The 25255-nt window shown below is 40.3% G+C and overlaps 1 protein-coding gene across 3 annotated transcripts in view; it reads right to left on the bottom strand.

The window, feature by feature from the left end:
- The window catches only part of LOC122799897 (E3 ubiquitin-protein ligase RNF14-like), a 1216993-nt gene that overhangs the window by 1004328 nt on the left and 187410 nt on the right, over window positions 1-25255 (bottom strand). For 2 of the 3 annotated variants that reach the window (XM_044069279.1, XM_044069280.1), the window contains exon 4: window positions 1548-2069. The exons of the other annotated variant lie outside the window; for it this stretch is intronic. In XM_044069279.1, the coding sequence (XP_043925214.1) occupies window positions 1548-2069 (522 nt within the window). The remainder of the gene's footprint in view (window positions 1-1547; window positions 2070-25255) is intronic. 3 annotated transcript variants of the gene reach the window in all.

Here is a 25255-nt window from a genome sequence, read left to right as displayed (position 1 = left end):
AACCTTGAAGACATTGGCAACTGAAGGTTCCTCATCGACCTCATGAGAATCAGTGCCAAAATAGGAGCCAAAGAAGTCAGCTAGATGATAAGGCAGAAAAGGAATGTAAGTAAGGAGTCTCTCTGTCTGCCCTGGTATCAAAGGGGGAAGAGGGAAAAAACATTTGCTGCTGACCCTTTATAAAGGCTCATCATATTTTCATAACTGCCAACAATAGCAACACAAAGTCTTTTTGAAAGACTTAACATACCTGGACTTCTACTCTGACCTCTAAGTCTGAAACAGAAGGAATATGATCTTGTCTAAAAAGGTTTGGCAGGTAATGTTCAGGTGCATCAAAAAGTTTGACTGGCAACTTGGAAATTCCATAAGTGGCAGAGTAGAAGTAGAGGCAAAATAATCCTTCATCCTATGCATTCTGTGAAATGGAGCTGGAGAAGACTCCCCATGATTGTAACTTCTGCCAGTTTTATGTGTCTTCTTTTTATCCCGTTCTTCATCTCTATCCTTATGTTAATCAGAATCCTAAGACTCATGCTCATTCCTTGGGACCAGTGGGGTTAACCCAGAGGAAGCACTTGAGGTTTAAGCTCCGTCAGGGGTGGATGAAGAGCTACCCTTCTAACCTTATTCTGTCTCTGATAGTCTGTGGACTGATAGAGTCCCACAATTCACACTTCTGTTTGAAATGCTGTTCTCCCACACCAATAACACATAAGATGGTGTATCTTGGTCCAGAATTTCATGTTACATGTAGTTAACTTTTTTAATGCTGGACTATTCATATTCAGAACCACAAGAAGAAGAACAGCAATAACTAGAGAGGAAATCGCATAGATATTTACAAATTATGTCTGAAGAACCAGAAGTTTGCTAACTTGAAAGTCAAAAGCATCAACACTAACTCAAAGGTTGAAACACCGATTTTTATATGTGAATGAGAAGACATTATGCTAAATAACATCGGCAAAGCAAAATAAACTGTAATGTTAGAATGCACAAACAACAGGTGATAAATGCCTCGAGGATGGGTTCACAGAATAACTACCCAAACAGGTAAATAAAGAAAAGGTCTGATATGATTCATTAACCAGATGCAGGAATGTTCACAAACAACTTAAAATATTGTAATGTTGTAATTAGAGGAAGAATGGAAGACAATGTCCGTCAAAAAAAAAAAAAAAACATGATTGAAAGAGCATAATGGCCTGAGGTGATTTCTCTAATGCAAACTTCTCAAAAAGCAAAAGAGATTCAGATGGGAATCTTACTTTGACAGACCATTATCATGTACAAAGGAAAGAGGCTAGCAGCTTGAGAAAGTGTTTAGATGCCAAGCTGGAGGCCACTCATAGTCTGCAATATAAGTCCTGCTGGCTGACAAGCATGGACCACATCTTACTTTACTGCATATGATATGGTTTATACTTTAACAAAGCTTTACACAGTAATATTAGTCAGCTCTCTGTTACCATGTAACTATTAAGACATGCTTGAGTAAACACTGAGCATCACTGTCTTGGAAATCATAAAACAGAAGGTGTTACCTGTGCTGGAGTGGCAACAGAAGGACACTCTGGTTCTGGACAGTTGAGTAAGTGAACAGTACCATCCTTAATCTGGATTTCAAAATATTCTCTCAGACAACTGTTGCAATACACGTGTTCACACTTTGTAAAACATAGGCAATCACTTCCGAGTTTTGCTAAAAAGCAGATTTTGCAGGAATATATTTTATTGTTGAAACATTTTTGTTTCTGATGTTGGTTAAAATCTAGGATTTCTGGCAGAATATTTGCCCATGATTCCACATCTTGTGCAGCTCTTGGGTCACAACAGATTGCACCCACTGCATCTTCTGCCTTGGCAATACCTGCTTGTTCAGTTTCCATGAAAACCAAAGGTTGAGGATAACATCTTCTCATCTCAGACGGCTTTAACAGTAATGAAGAGCCAATATTCAAGAAATGGAGAGTTTCTTCTCTGAGAAACTGCATCCAAGAAAATAAAACAACACATCCTTTGTTTTCTTTCCAAATACCATCAAGTTGCGTACAAAGACTGGTAAGCTAAAAAAGTTTAATTAAAAAAGCAAATTGGTAAAACACAGTAGGTGGTAAATAACAACAATAAAAGTCCAGCATTCTGAGTTATGCAAATGATGCACCAACAATGTTAAATTAAAGAACAGCTTGTTATGTGATATAAAGTATGCATAATGTTCAGGATGACAAGTGTTTAACTTCTACTAAGGATTAATGTATTTCTCTAGATGCTTGTGACTGTTGAAGTGACACTCTGACCCCATACAGGAAAAGGGATTGTGGGTGGATGGTTTATGCATTTACATACAGAACCTTGAACTTCTGTAACTGGAGTAGTGTCTCAATCTTTGCTGCTGATTGGTTCTTACTTATCTCAATGATATTATATAAAAACAAGCTCTGGGATTCAGAGAGATTCTGGTGACCTGTGCTAATTGGCTAACACAGATTTGGCGATTAACATGATAGGAAGACTATGTGGTTCAGAGATAAGGCAAAACTGCATCAAAGAAAACTTCCCAGTGCACACACCATTGCGTGCATGCATGCACACACACACACGCACCTCTGTGATACCTACCTGTAATCGTAATCCAAGCTGCAACCACTCCATGGGGTGACAGGGTGTATGCTATCAAAAGACAGCATGCATTCTTCCTCCATGAGAGAAATATAACTGTATTGCATTATTCTTGAGATGTTTCTGTTTCTGGTAGTGAGCACATGGCTAATCGGCAACAGTTACTCCCTCAAGACTGTCGCTTTTGCATATGGCTTCACCAGCAAAACTGCTGTCCTTGCTGCAGTCACTGCTAACATGAAGCTATAGTTAAAGAGTGGCCTTTGAATCATTCAAGCTTACCATGCTGTGGAAGCCTTTTGAGTAAAGGCTTCTGCAGAGTGGTAAGCTTTTCTGAATACTAGAGTTGGAGCTGTTGCTTGGATTAGAATACTGACATACTTTCAAACTGAAGATGACAGCTGATTCTCCATCACTGAAGTAAGAACATTAAAGGAAGTCGGTTCCTGGTACTGCAATGTTTTAAATCAACAGAATTTTTATTTGTTTAAACTGAAAAAGTTAATATTTTTACTACGCACAACAGAAATTTCATCATTGATTTTCATCAGTTTCCTTCACAATTGCATTTTTCCACTGGATCAAATTCAGAACATATCAACTCTAGGATTACCTTTACTTGGTGTATAAAACATTACACTTGTGACAAATTAAACACAATTAAATGCACATGTGCCTCTGAAATACAATTTTCATGCTGTACCTTGAGGAATAATATGCAAATTCTCTTGGAGTTCCTGCTTCTAATTTCACATCTTCCATAACAAATATTTTCATATTTTTTTCTTTAGTCTACCCTCTTTTGTTATATTTTCCCTTCTAGGTCCCCCAGATACAGCCTCACTGTTGCAAATCAAGTTCCTGCCCCCACCTGTAAGTAATATTCCCAGATGAAAGCTGATTATTCCTCCCAAAAATTTCTTGAGCTATGTAATAGCAGTTTTTGGTGGAATATAAATACATGCCAGAATAATCCTCCTCCCTTGACAACAGCCCCTTAAAACCACAAATCTACCATTATCTTTATTTCCTCTTTTATCACTATTGGAGGTTCTCTAGAAATTCATATAAGTACTCCCCTTTTCCTTTGTCCCTGGTAGTCTTCTGAATATCCATACTGAAATCCATTGTTTATCAAATTCACATACTTATTTCTTTCCAAATGTGTCTTCTACAAAATTTGTATTTACCCTCTGTATTTCTTAATATAATTCAATACTCTTACCCTTTTTTTATACCTGTAAGGCCATTTACGTTCCAAGATAATATGGTTAGCATTGGCTTTATGACAAGAAGTTATTGTTACCACCCATTATACAGTGGATATAAAAAGTTTACACACCCCTGTTAATATGCCAGGTTTTTGTGATATAAAAAATGAGACCACAGTAAATAATTTCAAAATGTTTCCCACCTTCAATGTAACCTATAACCTGTACAATTCAATTGAAAAACAAACAAATTTGTTAGGGGAAAAATATGAAAAATAAAAAAAAGAACAATAAGCTGGTTGCATAAGTGTGCACACCCTTAAACTAATACTTTGTTGAAGTACCTTTTGATTTAATTACAACATTCAATCTTCTTGAGTTTTTCTCTTTTTACACTGTAAAGCCTATATTTCTTACAGTTATAAAAACTACTTGTTTATTGTAATAATGTTATCACATACAACAATCACTGAAAAGAATTACCAGCAGCGCCACATTTAAAGTACTACTGATTACTTACTACACAAACTGCTTTACTATATAACATGTAGTTTATATAATGAAATGTTTTATACAAATATTATTAAGAACAAAAACTGTTTTACTTACAGTTACTTTTTCCCCTTTTAGCATCCTTCTAAATATTAATGACAAAGTGGGGGATATACTTACAGTCCACCACAAGTTTAACAAAGTCAAAAAAGTCTTTCTCAGCAACTTTTTCTTGCAAGGCCGTATTTCACAAATGTGATTGATACTTTATAATCTCATCTTTATTCACCACTTTCAGTGTTGCTGGTCTTCTTCCTGTTCATCTCCATCTCTCAACAGTAGAGCCTGGATCATGTCCAAGGTACTCCTTATTTTTCTAGTCAACTCCTGTGTTTTTTCTGTCTCTCAAGTAATTTCCACTGGGACACTAGAAAATGCTTCACTGGCAAAGTCCCTCTATGAGCTTTATTTTCAGAAGAATGATAAGCAGTTCTGTTGATGACTCAGCTTTTGTTGCACAGACTTTTGCATTTTCTCCTTACCCTGTTCTGTATCAAAAATGTGTTTGATCCTTCAGGAAAAAATATTCTGAAGACAGCTGGCTACAGTAGCTTGAATCTTGTACCTGCTTCTCAACATTCCCTGACTGCTGGGATAAATTTGCTTCCCTTATTTCTGGTGTACTGTGAATAATCATTTTCCACAAACACTATGCTGTCTGCAATTTTAATACTTGCCCCTTCTGTCACAGTTTTGTCAGGATCAACAATTTCTACTGGTTTGATTGCATCTTTACTACTACAGGTCCTGGCTGCTTTCTCATGGCCAGGTTTGGAGTATACACTTGATATACCCTTCCAATTAACAAGTCCTGCTTTGGAATATCAGTCAAGTTGCTTATTTGTGCTTTCAGTTTCTCTGGAACACCAAAAAAACTCAGTTTTTCTCTGTGTACTCTGTCCTGCCATTTTTTTTGAAACAGCTCATCTTGAGAAGTCTCATACTCAGCCTGACTTTTCATTTCAACCTCTGATTTTTGTAGTTTTATCAGTTCATCTGAATAGCTAGTTATGGGGTCTTCTATTTTTCCAGATTTTTATTTGAGTTGACATATGCCTTCAATGTTTCATGCATATTAATCCCCTCTGAGTACATTTATTTTTTCTCTAAATTACTAGACGTCATCTGTTGTACCAAAGCTGGAGCTTAAACTGTTTTTGTTGAACAGCTGCAGGATTCTTTCCAATCAGTGTTTTCTCTTCATCTTTTCCAGCTGATTTACTTTCAGGCTCTCTAAAGTTCTTCTTTAGTGGCATCCGGGTAATGTACTTACTAACCAGTAGCTGAATGTTACTCAAGCTGGCAGAATTACTCACTTTTATTGCTCAGTTTCTTTTTTCACACTGGGAGAGATGAAATTAAGCTGCTGATTAGTGTGGAGCCATCTTGGAAGTCAGAGCATTGGACTCTTTATCAAGCAGTGGGATGGCAAAATACTTGTACTGTAGTCTCCAGAATCTAACCTGGACAAAAGAGATCATGTAAGATTTAGGCTTGGCATGATTAGTAAGGTCTTTTTCCACTCAGGGCTTACAGAGGACATCTGCTTTATTAAGTACAAAGGTGATAGAGTAGACATATTTCAAGACTGATTAAACAGCAACCCTAATTACTGGCTCTAAGGAGTGGATAAACCAGGGCTCCTCAAGCTTCTTCTCAAGACAATATGCCAGGCATTGTTAGGGAGGGTGGACTAAGGGCTTGATGCTGCACCAGGTATGGACAAAGCTACTCTTTATAAGTATGACAGCTTCTCCAGCTGATGAGGCCACCAAGGGAGGGTGGGGGACTCATTGTCCTTATCCATCTTATAAAATGGACTACAGGTCCCCTGCCTCTTCAAAGGAGCCTGACTGGGAGGGAGGAAGTAGTATGTCCCTCCGCACTACATGCTGCAGAGACATCAACCTCATTACCACAATCAACAGAACAAGCTGGAGGGACAGGTTCATAACCCAGAGACTGCCCATGCTATGGAATAGACTTCCCATACATGCCAAGCAGAGCACCTCACTGGCCCTCTTCAAGAGAAATCTTGATGAGTGGATGGGAAATAGAAAATTCACTCCGGGGATCACTCCAGTGGTTCTACTTGACAGAGGCACTGGGAAGTAAGATTGGGTGGCACGATGCCAGGGTAATCCTATGGGCTAGGCTTGTAAAGGCTCTAGGGCCATTTGCCTAGTACACACCTATGAACCTATGAACCCTAGTAAAAGAAGGCATGAGCTCATGTACAGTCTCACATAAGTGAACATGAAACCTAATGCATGCCAGGTGTCAGGTTTATGGAAGCCCACAACAAATGTATGCCAACCAGAGCTGACATGACTTAAGAAGGAGAGTGGCTCAGGGCAGGCATAGCACTAGTTTCAGATCACACCCTCTAAGGTTCTAATTCTACATAATTTCCCACCAGACATTGAACATCTGACAAATGTCTAATTCCTAAGTTGTGGATTCTGTCATGGGGAAATCTGACAGGCTCCTTTCAGCTGGTAACAGCCATCCCAGAAGGACTGGGAGATGATGTTCTGGGATGGCAGTCTTTAGCTCTAAATTGATTTGAACCACAGCTGAATTCATCAGGCAGCTCTAGATATCAGGCAGGCTGGTTATAACCTCTCACCAGCCAATCAAGGATTGAGCAGTGTAGGCAACCTGGTGCTGGAGGACTTAACTTTCCGCTGAGGCTGGGGTCTGGCATGATCCTGAGCCACTGCTCAGGCATCTGCAGGGACAAGGGAGTGACATCTTTAATAACAGACTTACCTACGGGGGGGCTAGACTACATCACACCTACCAAGGGTCTATCTTTCTATCTGTCCTGCCTTTTATGCTCTGGGCTGCAAGGTGAACTCCCCATCCAGTCTCCTTGAGATTAGCTGTCAACAACCTTCATTCTTCCACTTGCAAGGAAAGCAAGGAGTTGTTTCTTCTAATGTTACCAGCTGGCAAATTTAAAATGTGGTCACTTGTGCTATTGATTCAAGTCATGCCCAAGACAATAAAAGCAATAAAAGTGCACATCATGGACACTTATTTAATGGCCAAGCAGATACTTCAATGATTTCAAGGCATCCAATGAAGGACAATTTCAAAGAAAATAGTATTGAGATCCATACTGTGAGAGCAGTAAAAAGAACTGTTGGGGGGTAGACAGACCATACATGCTTATGTATGCACCACATAGCTTCACAGTGTAGTAGCTTGCAAAACCTTTGCTGAGATATTACTAAATGAAATGATAAATCCAACAAAGGACCAATCAAGGAAGGTCTTAACTATTACATCTAGAAATAGTTGTAACTAGCACTTTCAGCGCCTCACTAGAAGGTAAGGTTACTAAAGAATTTGTTTGAGTTGCAAGGGAAAAATGTGGGTCAGCAGCCAGATACATACTTGACTTTTTTTTTTTTGAGGGGGAGTTCCACGGTTTGATTACTTGTGTTGTTTCTTCACTTTTTATAATTTTATTGCAGCTGTTTGCTTCACTATTTCCTTTAGCTTTGTGCATTCTAAACAACATTGTTGGATAAGCTCAGTTAGTCAACATTTCTCTTGCATTCTTTAACTACATATGGATTAACTCTGTTTGAATTGTGAGGGGATCTGAGAAGTATCATTTTTATTTAAGGTGAGCAGAAGGACATTTAATTTGTGAGACCTGCCAACTAAATATGCTCTTTCACCATTTCAGATTTCTTGATCTATAGTTCTCATACTTACATTGTGTCTTGTATTTTGCTCTTGGTCTATTTGCTTTTAACTTTTGGAGATTTAAATAAGTTCTTGTTTAGGTCAATTAGCAAGATCTGTACTACATTCTTTAGCTGCATTTTTTACTGTAATGGGATTAAGTAGCAGAGAAGTACATTTTTATTTAAGGTAAGCAGAACAGGACAATGTTTAAGCTGTATAAAACAATAGGCAAAACTGTTTTATGAGCATTCTGGATTTTTTTTGCCATCCTACCCAAACTTTCCCTAGTGTGGTTTCAAACCAGGTGCATCTTGAGTTGTCCAACCCTGAGATAAACTTGGCTTAAGAATCTCCTTTCAGTCTTGTCTTATATTCTCATACTACTGAACAGAACACTGTAACAGTATAATAAGAAGCCCTCCTCATAGACTTAAAAACTTCTGAACCCTTTGTTTCATATCATCCCACCCACTAAGTGCACAGCAATACCCATATCATTAACCTTCCCTTCCAGATTATTTTGAAAATCTGCAACATTTCTAATGAGAATATTGATCAATGGAGAGCCCAACAACTGCTTGTCTGGACCAGCCTTTGGATTAGTGCTACTACTTTGGTCCTGGTGAGAGAAAGAGCAGACAGACTTTGGTTCCTAGTCATCTCTACTTGGGGTGTGTGTGTGTGTGTGTGTGTGTGTGTGTGTGTGTGTGTGTGTGTGTGTGTGTGTGTGTGTGTGTGTGTGTGTGTTTGTGTCTGTCTGTGATGCTTTCCTGATAGGTCTGGTTACTGATTCAATGGGAATTTCTTCAGTTTAAATTTCATACTACTGTGCAATTGTGCTGCTCTCCTGAATGTGCTATCCGGTGCATCTACCGGGGGAAACAAACTACAAACCTATGGACCCAGCCATATCTGTAACAGACTGCTGATTACCAGAACGCCTTTGATTCATTTAACAGGAACCAGCTTGTGATCAGTGGTACTGTTTTTCTCCTTGTGAGAAAAGTAGAAGAGAAACAATATTTTCTAGTTATGCACAATTGCAGTGAAAGCAGCACCAGTGGCAGCCAAGTAGTAGCCAACAGTTGAATCACTACTGTCTCTCATTCTTGGCAACTGCTACTTAACTTGTCAATATAACCAGTACAGCTCCTACCACCATGGACTCAGACCTGCTATCTCTAGGAGTGTTGTGGCACAGTGACAGTGTACCAACTACCCTATGTCTACTGACAGTTCTTTACTTCTGGACTACTGTGATTTCATATGTGAAGAAGATATATTTAACTTAGTTTAGAGGAATGTCTCTTGACAAGACCTAATTTCAGTAAACAGTAGCATAACACCATGCCAACATGGTTAAAAATGTCTCTGCCCAAGACTCCCAGGCACCCACATTGTACACCTTGGCCACCCAGGGAATTACATTTACCTACGTACACACTTACTCCCACACATAACTCTATTAAGAATCATGAAAACTGCAAGCCAGCTCCTCTAAGGTCCCACAGGCCTGCAAGGAGTCACAAGGTCATTGTTGTTGGTGATTCCATACTTAGAGATACTGACACTGCACTCACCAGACTGGAGAGGATTATTGCAAGTTTTTCTCTGATACTAGGTTTAGTGATTATACATGGGTCATAAGGACCCTTCATTGTCCTAAATATGACTATGACATTGTGGTTGTCCATGTATACAACTTTAATCCATCCTTGGAATGATGCAGATAGACACTGTTAAGATCTCCTCCCATGTCTCCAAGGAACAAAATTCACTGTTGTTGAGCAGTATCCTACTGTTATGAAGAATAATACTTAATTTCAAAAGTAAAACAACATGCTTCAACAATTAGCTAGTTAACCAATATCATTCCCAGGAGATCCAGCATGTGTCTGAGATGAAGTGGGATGAAATGCACCTTTCATTTCCTGTCTTTCACTTTCCAGAAAAATAATTTGCTGCCTCCATACTGGCTTTTTAGGCAAAAGTCAGCTTAGGAACATACCCACTTAGCAAACTCTAATTTGGATAATAGCAAGGTAGTACTGCTCAGATCTAGAAGCTTAAACAGTAAAATGTCTGATCTTGAGCCCTTCATCTACTTTGAAGACGTATATATTTTTATAGTAACAGAAACTTGGCTTCACCACAAAGTCAGCACTCCCTCCCTGCCAGGGTTCAGTGCTTGGCCTGCGTTCAGTTCCACAGGAAGCTGTAAAGAGAATGTCCATATTTGCTAGGTGACCTATTGTTTCACAAGTCATAAATGATGCGTATTGGAACTTTAAAATGTAAAATTGTTAATATTGTTAAATGTTCGTATCATACCATTGCTACCTGCAAACTGAGTGGAACCTCATTCAGCAATTTTGGAAGGTGTTTTCTACAGCTTTTATCTGCAACAGTCAGGATGTCAACCAACAGGTGGCTTTGGAGGGTCTGGGCACAAAAATGGACAGAGAAGGAGACCATACAGATGTGCAATGCCTATGCTGGACATGAACAGAAAATGAGGGCTTGCCCTAGGAATTTTGTGATGCTCAACATCTGGAAACAGAATGCAAAGGAGCTCCACAGATGGACTGGGGTCTACTAGACTGGCTTGCAGTTCCCCAACGACTATGATGACCTACATCAGTGGGATGCAGTGGATCTTAGCCAGAGGGCTGCAGAGGTCCAATGCTAGTAGTAGATGTGCCTTTAGTTGGAAAGCTCACTCAAACCCTGGCACAGACTGCTGTGAGGGAAAAGTACAGTTGAGTACACTTACCATAAATGTAGCTGTTCGAGTGTATTCACTGTTGCAGTCCTAACCAATGGGTTATCTGGCTCCCGGTAGCCCTCGATTGGCCAGAATACCAAAGGTAAGTAAAAATTACACCGACTGTTGTCGGTTGTAAAGGACGTCAGGGCATCCGATACAAAAGGAGGCAGCCAACGTCACTTCCTCAGTCTTTCTTGCCATAGCAGTCAGAAGCCCTCAGAAAACCAGGCTTAAACCAAAAGCCATTTTGGCAAATAATACCAAATTTAGCCTGTACCTTAGGAAAAGAGAAAAGGGGGAAGGAAGGAGGGAGGGAAACCAGGACTGCAACAGTGAATACACTCGAACATCTACATTTATGGTAAGTGTACACAACTGTACTATGTTTTTAGTGTTTCACTGTTGCAGTCCTAACCAATGTGTTGATTACCAAAGCCCAGAGAAAAGGGACGAGGCACCAACAGAATCAAGGGTTGGAGACAATGCCCTGCAACACAGCAGTGGCAAACCCTGCCCTGGCTCTTGAAAACAAAGGCAAATTATAATGCTTTGTGAAAGTGTGAACAGAAGACCATGTGGCAGCCTCCAAAATGTCTTTAGTAGGGACACCCCTTAAAAAGGCTGCAGAGGTGGAAGCTGCTCTAGTTGAATGGGTCCTAACTCCTTGAGGAGGAACCTTGCCATGAAAGGAATAACAGAAAGTAATACAATGAGCAATCCATTTAGAAATGATTTGCTTAGAAATAGCCTTGCCCTGGGCTCCAGGGGCAAAACTGACCAATAACTGTGCTGATTTCTGAAGGTCTTTAGTCCTGTCCAGGTAAAACCTGAGCTGTCTATGCACATCAAGAGGATGCAGGATTCTTTCACCTCTATTCTGAGGATTAGGAAAGAGGGTAGGAAGGTGTATGGACTGATTAAGAGTCAGGCTAGAAACCACCTTAGACATAAAGGAGGGGTTGGTTCTCAGAGAGACCCTATCTGCATGGAAAATAAGAAAAGGCTCCACAGCCATCAAAGCATGCAGCTTCAAAACCCTCCTTGCTGAAGTTATAGCCAAGAGGAAGGCAGTCTTCCATGAGAGAAACTTTAAATCTGCAGTGGCAACTGGCTCAAAAGGAGGAAGAGTGAGTTTCTCTAGAACAAAATTAAGATCCCAGGCAGGAGTAGGTGCCCTTCTGGGAGGTTTTAAGTTGCAAGCACCTCTGAGAAACATTTTCTTCAGGGGATGAGAGAAAATGGGTTGTTCAAAAGAACAATGAGCAGAAATGGCTGAAGCATGGATCTTGATAGAGGAAAAAGAAAGACCACCCTGAAGCAAATCAGCCAGGTATTCCAGGATCAGAGGAAGGGTAGGCTGAGAAGAAGATTCCCCTCCAGCCTGCATCCAGAGAAAGAATCTTTCCCATTTGCCAGCATAGGACTTCCTAGTGCTAGGCCTCCTGGCCTCCTGAAGCACGTTAACCATCTGTTGGGAAAGGAAGGAAGGAGTCATACAATGAGCCATGCTGCCAAATGGAGAGACTGAAGATGAGGATGTAGAATGTTTCCCCCTTCCTGAACCAAAAGATATGGTTTCAGAGGAAGATGCCAAGGAGGAAATTGGGAGAGACTGCGAAGCAGTGGATACCAATGCTGTCTGTCCCAGTCCGGAGCTATGAGAATAGTCCTTGGTCATTTGTCCCTGATCTACAATAATACAATGGGAAGAAGAGGAAGAGGAGGGAAGGCATAAACCAACAGCAGCGTCCAAGGGAAGGACAGAGCATCCACTTTCCAGGCTCTGCTGTGATGCTGTCTGGTGCAAAAAAGAGGTAGAAGATGGTTGACTGGAGAGGAGACAAGATCCACTTGAGGAGTGCCCCAACATTGAATGATGCTGTAAAAAACTGCTCTGTTCAGCTGCCACTCGTGAGGATCCAGGGTCTGTCTGCTCAACTGGTCTGCCAAAACACTGAGCCTTCCTGTAAGAAACTAAGCTAGGAGATGCAGGCCCAGGGATACTGCTATGGACCAAAGACTCATACTCTGTCTGCACAGGAAGTAAGAATGAGTCCCTCCCTGCTTGTTGATGTAGCACATGACTGTGGTGTTGTCTGACCTGACAAGCAGGGTCCTTGGAGAAAGAATATGTTTGAAAGCTAGTAAGGCCTGCTGGACTGCCATCAACTCCTTTGAATTTATGTGCAGGTGCATCTGCTGGACATTCCAACTTCCCTGTATGCATGTGCCATCCAGGTGAGCTCCCCAGGTGTAGTCCGATGTGTCTGTGGTAAGAACTTGAGTGGCAAGGGGTGGGCAAAAAGGCATGCCTTTGTTCTGTAGACAGGCTGTTGCCCACCATAGAAACTCTGTCTGCAGACATGGAAGCAGAGGAATTATCACATCCAGGTCCTGTGTGTGTGTTGACACCAAATGTTCTTGAGGTACCATTGCAATTTACTCATATGCAGTCTTGCATATGGAATCATAGAAATGCAAGAGGCCATGAATCCCAGAGCTTGCAGGTATTTCCTTGCTGGGACAGGCTTGTCAAGTCCTTGAAGTAAACTGAAAGAGTTGTCTGCTTCTCCTGGGTGAGATATATCATCTGGGCGGCTGTGTTCAAACTCGCTCCCAGGAATGTTATCTCTTTGGATGGCACCATTTTTGATTTTTCCTCATTGAGAGTGTAACCCAGGGAAGAGAGAAGAGTCTTTACAAATTCTAGATCCTTTAACAGCTGTTCCTAAGAATTGGCTTGAATTAGACAGTCGTCCAAGTATGGATAAATCTGAATTTTCTTCTGCCTGAAAAAAGCAATGACTGAAGCCAGGCACTTTGTGAAAACTTTTGGAGCAGTAGATAAGCCAAAGGGCAGCACAGAGAATTGATAATGTTGCTTGCCCACCCTGAAACGAAGGTATTGCCTGCAACTTTCCCTGATAGGGATGTGCAGATAAGCTTGTTTGAGATCCAACGTTACTAGCCAGGAATCCTTTTCTAACACTGGCAGCAACTGATGCAGAGTGAGCATTTTGAACTTTGGAATTATCAAGAAAGAGTTCGGGATGGATAGATCTAGGATAGGATGCCAGGTGCCTTCTTTTTTTGGAACTAGGAAAAGTCTGGAATAGAAACCCTGGCCTACCTGCTGAGCAGGAACTGATTCTATTGCTCCCAGATGTAACAGTGACAAAATTTGCTTTTCTACTCTGCCCTTTGGTTTGGAGGAGCATCCGGAAACCTTTGGGTACTGGAAAAGTGTGGAAAGAAAACTTGTGTCCTAGGGATACAGTTCTGAGTACCCATTTGTCGTCCGTGATGGCGGCCCAGACATTTGCAAAAAGGGCCAACCTTCCCCCTAAAGGACTCTCCGGGCAGGCAAGAAGAGGCAGAAGTTGGACAGAGTCATTGAGAATGTTTAGATTGAGATGCATGCTTAGAACTTCCTGCCTTGGAAGAGGAAGCCTGCCAATGCTTAGACCTTTGAGGGGTAGCCACCTGTACCCTAGAAGACTTGTAACCTCTAGTCCTAGAACGGTTCTGTCTGCTGGTATCAGAGAACATCCAACTCTTAGAAAGGTAATTCCTGCTAAAGCGAGGAGGCTGAACTTGCAGAAAGTCTTTAACTGTCTGCATAGACTTGGCCTTGTCTTCCATCTTCTTGAGCACTTCCTCTGCTTTGCTGCCAAAAAGACTGTCCTTATGCAAAGGTTCATCTAAAAGCTTAGCCTTGACAGGCTCTGGTATGGGCTGCTCCCTGAGCCAAGCGTGCCTTCTAATAACAGAGCCAGTAGCTGTAGCCCTACAGGTGGCTTCTAGAATGTCAAAACCACAATGTAATGAATGTTTATTGAAAAGACTGGCAGAATTCAGCAAATCCTGCATATCCTTACTCTCCGCCATCAGAGGCACACTTGCTATCCTAGACTTAATAGATTCCAAGGTGTGCGGCTGGTACTTCAACATATGAAAAAGACAATTAGTAAACCTACTAGCAAGAGTGGCAGAGGTATAAACATTTTTACCCCACCTATCTAGGTTCCTAGATTCCCTGACAGAAGGAACAGGATTTTTAGTAACAGTGGCCTTAACTCCTTTAGGGCCTTAAGAAATAACCTCTCGGTCAGCTAGCAGATTCCTAAAAAGAAACAAATGAGAATCAGGGACTCTAAAGTACCTGTCAGGTTTCCTGGGAGCAGGAGGAACTGAATTTGGAGTCAAGGAATTTTCCAGAAAAACATCATCAACCACTTCCAACACAGGTGGAATAGCCAAGGGCTTATGCTGAGGCAAACCCAAAAACTCCCTAATCCTTTTCTTAGAAAGGGGATAATCCTGACTTTCCCATTTAAAATGTTCCCTGAGAGTATTTAAAGTATCACCAAAAGAGAAATCTTCTGGAGGAGAAGCAGAAGGGATGGACTCCTCTGCGTCTGAATCCTCAAAAAGAGAGAAAGCTTGAGAAACTTCCTCTTCATCAACAGAAATGCTAGAAGTATCAGAACCTGAATAAGACAAAGCCTCAGGAGAGACATCCCTACCTCTTTTTGAAAGAGGAGGCTGTGAACCTCTAATAAGAGTCAAACGGTCATCAGCCATTTTAACCATTTGAGAATGAGGGGAACAAGAGGAAACTGGAGCCTGTTTCTTCACAGGCTTACGACTGGAAAATTTACCCGCAAGTCTGAGGGACTCGGGAGGCCTGACAACCGCTGAAGTTGCAGCCGAAGTCATTGGTATGAGCTTGCTGTCTGAACGAAGAATGGAGGCCTCGGACACCGGAGTCAGCTTAACGGCTCCGGATCCAGGTGAAGCGGCAACAGGCAGAACGTCAGAAGGTAAAATGGAAGCCCGAGGACTGGGGGCCTCTGAAATGGTCTCAACTGAGGCCTGTGGTTGAAAATCTGTGGGCTGCAGGGGCTGCAAAGGTGCCTCACTGGCTACCGCATGACTGACGACCAACTTAACATCATCCAAGGACTTGACCTTCGGAAGCCTGTTGCGGTCCTTATCCTTATGTTTCTTGGGGATATCCAATGCCTGAGGACCAGCAGATGCCATACAGACAAACTTAGGCCAAACTCCAAAATGTTTAGCTAAAAGCTTAGCCCGATGGCAAACAGTACACGGATTAAAGGAAGCACAGAGATCACAATTAGGAACGTCATGGTCAAGGCCTAAACAAATAATACAATAGGAATGAAAATCGATATGGGGATTCTGCTTTCCACAGGTAAGACAATTATTAACCTTTTCTGACATTCATTAAGGCAAGAAAAGAGGATCCCCAATGGCGTACTTAGCTGTAGTTGACTTCAACTTTGCAGTCAGAAACAAAAAAGGTAAACTGCCGACCAGCACTTGTGCAAGAAATGCTTCTGCTTCGAGCTCCACGGCAAGGAAGACTGAGGAAGTGACATCGGCTGCCTCCTTTTGTATCGGATGCCCTGACGTCCTTTACAACAGACGACAACCAATGTCATTTTTACTTACCTTTAGTATTCTGGCCGATCGAGGGTTAGATAATCTATTGCCGGATAACCCATTGCTTAGGACTGCAACAGTGAAACACGATGAACATGGTTAGTTTGTTTTTGGTTTCTTGCAATTTATATTGCTTCATTGGCTTTTTCTATTTTGTATACTGTGGTGTACTTTCTTTACAGTGTGTTTTAATTGTATTCTGCTTTAAATTTCATTTTTAAACTAGGAAAGAGATCAGAGCTGTGTGTCTTGTGAGAGACTCAGAAACTCAACTGTCTCTGTAGTTGCCCACCTCTTATGTTAATTTGACCATATATTTTTCCCTCTCCTATTTCATTGGCTATCGTCAATGAGCACATTATCATTTTGTGGAGTTACTCCCCTTCAGCTGTTCACATTTATTGGTTATCCCTCTGTATTCCATACAGCCAGAATACTAAGTGCCCACTTCCTTCCAATCAATCTTGCTCTTTTAAAATTAGTGGCTCTCCCCTTAGATTGCTAAAGCTTGAGTTACCTCCTCTGTCACATCTAACTACTTAGTGCGCTCTGCAACTCTTAGGATATTAATAATTTTTTCCATCTCACCTTTAAAATATGCAACATCTAGCCCAGGACCACCAATTACTGGAGAGCCCACATTCTACCTCTCAGTAGCCATCTTGAGATTAGTGCTTCTGTTTTGCATCTGGTGAGAGAAGGAGTGCAGGGACATTATTTCCTGGGGACTGAAAGTCTAATAACTGTTTCATAGGTGCCAGTTTGGAATTTGTGTTCCTATTTTGCTCTTGGTGAGAGAAGAAGCAGAGGGCATTGACTCCTAACTGTCTCTGACTGGGTAGTGAGTGTCAGTGTGTGACTTTCCTGATTGGTCTGGTTGCTATTCAAGGCATCTACCAGGAAAAGGCTACAGACCCCTGCATCTCCTGGGACAAGACTGATCGCCAAAGAATCTGTGTCCTGCTTCTCATCTTGGGATTAGTGCTACTGTTTTGTTTCTAGTGAGAGAAGTAGCAAATGGGCATTGTATCCCAGCAGTGTAAAGCTGTGGAGAGACCAGCACTACTAGTCAATCAGGTGAATCCCCTCTTTTCCTCATTATTGACAAAGCTAATTCTTTCTTTTCAGTAAGTACTGCTTAAATAGCTGCTGTCTAACCTAACTTCAGACCATCTCCCTAAATACTTAATCCATAAATCATCAGGGTCTGCTTTAGTAGTTTCCCTTCAGGTCTTTTGAGGTGCCCTGTATAGATGCAGGCACACTGATTTGGCATCTTTCCTGTAAAAGCACCCTTAAAATTTCGCCAATACCTACTGCACACAAGGCAACTAGTTTGCAGTGACAAGCACTTCCCCCCAGAGTTGCAAACCAGATAATCTTGACATTACTTTATATTGTCACCTCAAACATCTAATCAATAAAATGGGCTTGTTGCCATTGATATGACCTTTCCCACTATTTCCATTCCCAGCTTGGTGGATATGGTCTCCAGAGGCAATGTAGAAATCATGTTTACTGACCACCAGCTAATTCTCAAACAAACTGACAAGGTATTTGAGACATGCAGTTACACAATGTCACTGGAGGCAATGCTATCACATAAAAGCACACCAAATGTCAATCAGGTTGTCAATAGTACACACAATGTACCCATCACACACATTACAAAGCAGACACATAGACTCATATATGCTGAGGCACTTAAATGTAACTTTCCTAAACCTCAAAGACATCCTAGATGAAGTACACATAACTAACACCTTTAGCAGTTCCAACTGCACTATTTCAAAACAACACCCACATCAACATATACAGACACATGTTATGGAGCCTGTACTTCTAAGCCCATAGGGCAAGTCACCACACAATCTAACATTCTGGCCATTGGAGACTCCATTGTAAGACACACTGATGTCCCTCACACCAGGGTGAGTAAGAAGAAAGTCACAGTTAGTTGCTTCTTCAGGGGCTGGGATGTGCTACATTATACATGCACACAGGTCAGTGGGACACAAGAATGTCTATGACTCAGACATAGTACATGTGATTGTAATTGAGCTGATGCGTACCTCCCTACACTATATGAAGAGAGACACCATGAAGCTCTCGGAATATATGTCCCAGGCAGGTATGAGCCTAGCATTGAGCAGCATTTTACCTTCTCCAAGGATGAGGCCACAATACAAACAGAAAATGACTAACTTTAATAATTGGCTTAGTTTCTGATGTTTCTAAGGAGTTGCAATATTCATTAGCATAGAAGGAGATGGTCAACAGACCATGCTGCTTTGCCAGCAATAGTCTGCACCTCTCCCCCCTAGGCTTTTGAATATTAGCAGAGCATTGTCCTCCCACATAGTGCCTTTTTTAGGGAATGCCAAACTGAAAGCACTTCCAACACAGACTATCAAAACCAAGGAAATCCAAAGGTGCTAAGAGTCTAAACAAAAAAACTCTACTCCATACAAGCTCTTCTCACCCTAGAGAATGCTGTAGTCTGTGCAGTCCCTGAGACATGGTTTAAAGTAATAGAGAACACACTGGCAGTACAAGGCTATAATGCCTTCCACACATTTAGACCAGCTACTACTCAGATATGGACTAAAGGTGGAGGTGTCTTGATTTACATCAGAAATAAATATATGGCTGGTCAAACAGAAAGATGTACTTGAGATTCTCCATGTTTAAATCACCATGGGTAAAATCCCATACTACTTCCTTTCAAGCTATAGGTCCCCCTCTATGACCCAGGATATCCATAACATGTATTTAAGCTTACTGGAAGCACTCAGCATTCAAACCAATATTATAATCACAGGCAACTTTAATTACCCCATTATTAAATGGGAATCATATAGGACACCAAACATACAGGAACAGAGACTCCTCGATTTTGTAAACAGACTGTTAATATGCTGACCAGAGGCACAAATATACTGGATCTGCTCTTCAATAACATGGGAGAGTGCTGCACAGCCCCTAGTGTAATGTCCTCTCTGGTAAGGTCAGACCAGAAAATGGTCTCCTTTGAAGCAAAAATAACCCTGGAATATTCAGAAACTACTCTAAGACTAACTTTCTACTAAGTGATAACCTGACAAAATTTCAAGCCCCCATAAAACCTAAGAATACTGCTATCTATGTGGAACTGCTTACAGAAACTCTATACAAATATGTTATTAGCTGCATAGAAGCAGTTGTACCCACCAGGAAGAAGTACAGAGCTAACTCAATAAACAAGCTACCCTGGTGGAATCACAACATCAATAGGCTGCACAACGGAAGGAAGGAAATCATGGCAAAAATGATGGGATGCAGCACCCAGCTGGATACAAGCACTCTCATTACACTAAACAAACAACTCAGCGGAAAAATGTCTACCAAAGCCAAATGTGGGGTAAATCTGACCTCCCAGGCCAAGGACAACTACAAGGCATTCTTTATCTATATGCAAAACTGTGTTGTTAATGGAGCTACCTATACTGAGCCAAAAGATATAATAAACCTACTGGCAGACAAATTCATTTCTAACTTTACCCCTCTCTCCCCCTCAACCTCCCCTGTGGAAATTCCATCAAATATAACTCACCCTACTATCACTAGGGAACAAATCCTCAATACTCTCTCTCTATGGCCAAGAACACTGCATCAATGGCCCGGACAATATCCCAAGATGCCTTCTAAATCAGGCCCTCTGGAATTGCTATTTAACTGTAGCCTCCAAACAGGATTCATATCTAATGAATGAAGAACAGCAACAGTCATCCCTCTACACAAAGTTGGGCCATCTACAGACCCTGGAAACTACAGACCCATAAGTCTCACTAGTTTCATGCGCAAAGCCATGGATGAATTATCATGGAAATGATCACTAATGACATAGGAAATCTCCAGGTGCTGGACCAAACCTAATTTAGTTTTGTCAAGGACAGGTCATGCATACTCAAGCTGGTGGACTTTTTTGAGAAGGTCACCAAAACAATGGATGGGGTCAAAAATGGTTCCCACTGCCCAGCTTTGCCTGGCCAAGGCATTTGACGCAATACCTTACTTGGGCAATGTTGACAAACTCAAGAGGTTAGGTATAAATCCTTATGTCACCCAGTGGATAGCCAGCTGGCTCACTGACAGGATTCCAGAACGTAGGACTAGACAGTCTACCTCTACAAAGAGGTCAGCCACAAGTAGAGTCCTTCAGGGATTGGACCTGGGATTGCTTCTTTTGGGCATTTACTTCTCTGAAGTCAAGGCCAATGTCAAGGGCTTCTGCCTGACCAAATTTTCAGATGATTGTAAATTAGGAACATTCATAAAATCCTCCACTAACATTAATGTTCTCCAGGAAAGGGTGACAGAGACAAATAAGTTGTGTCAGAGTAATGGACAATAACTAACTAAATGCCTAGAAATGTATAATATTATCCTTTGGGAAGCCGTCCACCCCTGGCAAATATATTGACAACACACCCTTAACAGTCAACACAGCAATAAGGGACTTGGGGACACACATAGACAGTAATCTAGCCTTTGACCATCACATGTCTATAGTAGTGAGGAAATCATTCTATGTTGGGCAACTTATAAACAAAGGTATGGCATCTAGGTCCAAGAAGGTCATTGTTCCACTGCATTCTGGATTCATCAGACCTATCACTGAGCACAATGCCCCATTTGGTATACAGCTACCCAGTCACATTCAACAGCAGGAACATCCACAGAGATTCTTCACTAAAAGAATACATGGCATAAGTAACATGTCCTATGCAGACCACCTCAAAGCCCTATCCCTGTATTCTGTCTCCTACAGGCAGTTGAGCGGAGATCTATACTTGGCAAGGCACTGTCAGACCTCACCATGATAAACCTACTACATATCCACAAAATAAACAGTACCAGAATTACCTGATCTAATGACTTAAACCTTGCCTGCAATATAAACATTTCCTGAAGAGACAGGGATCTACCCCAGAGACTTCTCCTTCTCTGGATAAGGCTTCCCATCCATGTGAAACAAAGTTCCTTCTTAACCCAATTCAAGTGTAACTTGGAAAACTGGATAAGGAACAGGAAATTCATCCCTGATTTGACACCTATGTCTCTAATGGACACAGGTAGCCTGTAAATGGTTCATATCCCAGGCCACTGCTTGAAAGTGTTTCATCTCCTAAGCCCCTGCTTACACTTATCAAAGGTTCCAGAACTTGTCAGAGATTTGGGATGCATGGCTAGGTTTAAAAAGGCCCTTGTGGTCATTGGCCTAGTACACACCTATGAACTTATGCTACCTCAATGTCTACATTATCATATATGTATATATATATATATATATATATATATATGTAGTGAACCATACATGTTTCTGTGAGTCTATGTTTCAAGTGTATTCCATGGTTTTCTGTACTGTTAATAATAATAATTTAAATGGAGAAATTTAGTTCTACTCATTAAAGTTAACATTCACGCATCAAAGCATTCTGAACTGATCCATAACTACACTGGGCCAGTGTACACATTATGCAAAATTGTTGATTATGACTGCATATTACTACAGACTTCACACATATAAGTACTTCTACTATGCCATACTATCTGCTTTTAGAATATCAAATGAGGTGAGATTTACTTAGTAAACTGGTTAAGCAATACTTACTGCAAAATGACTGTTGTTCTCCTATGTGTGGGTTAAAATCCCAGTGTAGCCTATTTTTGTAAAAATATTGGCAGTGGTTCATTTCAAAGTCAAAGTAACAAAGTTAAACAAGAACCGAACTGGGAGGGAGAAGGTGAATGTATTGGAAAGTATTTATGCTAAACACATCAGTTTCTTTAAAAGATTTACTGATGATGTGTTTTTTGTATAGAAAGGAGGCGAGCCTTTGTTAAAAGAATTTCTAATGTATTTGAATAATGTGAGCTCTTTCCTAAAATTGACTATGCATTACAGTATAATTTCTGTTAATTACTTAGATTTCAGTGAGTTAACATACAGAGATATAGATTTTAAAAATTAAAGTTTGAGTTTATGTAATAAATTTATTACTAGTGGCTACCCTGAAAATTTGGTAAAGAACAGGTTCAAAGAAGTGAATGAAATGAGAGTGAATAAAAGGGAACATTTTAAATATGACAAGCAGGTAGACTGTAGAGTCTCAATGCTAATTACTAATAGTAATGACGCTGAAGATATCAAAAGGATTATTAATACTAAGTGAAATTTATTAAAATGTCACTCTGAAGTCAGCAGAATAGTGGGTGATGTCCCAGTGTTTGTGCAAAAGAGAGGGAAGAGTTTTAAAAATCTCTTTCAAAGCAAATTAAGGCCTGTAGATTGTATTATTTCCAATCCAGGCATGTATAAGTATCATAATTGTACTTCATGCCATCTTTTGTTGACTGATGTGAATTAAATATGTATTAATGGATATGGGATAGAAATCAAGGGAAGAAATACTTGTAAATCACAGTTTGCTGTTTATTTAGTAATTTGTTTTTCCTGTAATTCATTTTATGTGTGATGTACTACTGGAGAGCTCTACAGGAGGATGTATGAACATAAGTATGCTGTAATGATTAAGGATGAAAAGAATGCACTTGGCAAGCATTATAACGTTAGTTCATGTAAGGTAGATTTTAAATTTGTAGTATTGGGGGACATTAACATTTTAATATTATGTTCAATGCTGAAGATGAATTAGGGTGGCTAGAATATTCATGGCAAGTAACCACCAGGTCTTAATGACCGGGAAGATTTTGTAGCCTTCCTTAAAAGGAAAGGTATTAAGTATTAACTTCCTAGTCATGTGATTAATTGAATAAGTATTTAAAAGGTTGTATTTTTAAGCATTTTAACAGTCTGATGAAGTCTTATGTTCAGAGACTAAATCGGTTACTGTTGAATGCCGTATTTTTATTTTTATTAAAATTGAGTTTGTGTTTTCTTTCTGGCTTTTTTACTTCAAAGTGAAACTTTATTACCATTAAGAAACCACACAAGTGCAAAAACTGAATGAAATTCCGTGTCTCTGGACTCAATGTGCAGACAACATATAGACTATTTCCCAGACATTTACACATATAGCACCTAGCTATTCCATCATGGACATGCAGGTAGACAGACTAATACTGTACATAATTAGAAACATTTTAACACTTTTCACAGTGAACACTTGCCATTTAATATTGCACATCAAACATGTAAGATCTATATTTGTTTGGTAACTTGTACAGTACAGATTTTTACACACACAGCATGACCATAGTGCATTGATGCCTATAGCAATTAGGCCACAGATGACTATGCAATTTGCCATTATCCACAAAGCTTCTAGAAACATCATACAGTATATCTATATATATGTGTGCATGCTGAGTAATACATAAAGTTCTAAATTATAGAATTCACAACAGTCTTTTATAATCCATTTCTACTTAAAGCAATTTAATGAATGTAAGACCAAAGTAGGTCATCATGGCTGAAACATCTGTGACTCTTGTAAACACAATGTGAAGTACAAGAAGTGTGGATCCGTAATCCTGATACTGTCTTATGGCTGTATATTATGTAGGGTTAGCACTGTATATGAAGAAGTGTGAGTATAACTCACATGGTTGTGCACTAATGCCTTTAATGCCTATTATTTTTTTAAGCTATATTCTAATGTTTTTTTTTTTTTTTTTTGCAAATTATACAGTTAAACTCAGTGTGCTGACACATGACAGTATTATAAGGTAGATACCTGCATGCATATTTCATCATTATTCCACAGAATTTTACAACATTAAAGAAAGTATGACATCCATTAGCTCAAATGGTTACGTAACAGGCCAACATATTTTTTTTTGCCTATGTGTGGATTCAAATCTCAATATAGTCTATTTTGGATGATATCTTGGCAGTTATGCATTTCTTAAAGAACAAAACACATGGGAGATCTATACTTGGTTGGTAAGTTGTGCAGTAGAGATTTTACATATCTAGCAAGTCTGTGGTGTGCTTACTTTAACGTTGACTATGCATATTTCCATTATCCTTAAAGTCTCTAGAAGCATCATACTTCTGTTACGAATAATGTACATGCAAATAATGGATAATACAAATGTTACCACTGCAGTTTGCATAATCCATTGCTTCTTTTCATTGACTGCCCTCTTACCTAAATTACATGTGTGTTTAAGTCCCACAGTTGAACAGTAATTCCTTTAATGGATATTTATGTGTTTCAAGTGCAAACAAATGTGTTCTTACAAACTATGACAGCTGGAAATCTGAACTGTTATAGTTGTGAGTTACAGCTGTGAGCAGTGTGATGATATGCAATCACAACTGCTTAGTTGTTTGAATCCCACTGCAGACATTACATACATCATTGGCCAGACTGAATATTATTATACAGACATACTTGATGTGTTAAGAACACTGGTACTTTTGTTCCACTCTATTCGTCATATATGTTACGGATGTCACCAGTTCTGGTCACACAATGCATTTTGGATACATTACACACAATGTGATGTCAAATGTGTACAGCAGATTATGATGGACACATGACAGCACTTGTACTTTTCTTTTACTTGTCATGTAATATACATACGCAACTTCACATTAGCCAAATATATATTAGCAACCTCCAAACACTCGATCCCACACAGTTTGCTTTTGTCAAGGGGAAGCCACACCTGTTAAATTTGGTCATCTTCTTTGAGACAGTCACCAAAGCCATGGAAGAGGGGAAGACGATGCACACCACCTACCTTGACCTGGCCAAAGCCTTTGATACTATTCCCCACTCGGGTATAATAGACAAACTCTCTCAACTAGGCATCAATCCGTATGTTACCAGATGGGTAGCAAACTCACTGGCAGAACCTACCTAGCCAAAATAGGGGAAGCCACCTCAAGCAGTAGACCCATAATGAGTGGTGTACC

This window comes from Protopterus annectens, chromosome 4.part0, assembly GCF_019279795.1.
Source record: "Protopterus annectens isolate FY-2018-M chromosome 4.part0, PAN1.0, whole genome shotgun sequence".
Classification (NCBI taxonomy): domain Eukaryota; kingdom Metazoa; phylum Chordata; order Ceratodontiformes; family Protopteridae; genus Protopterus; species Protopterus annectens.
Note: the sequence above shows the minus strand (reverse complement) of the source record. Positions and strands in the feature narration are given on the sequence as shown.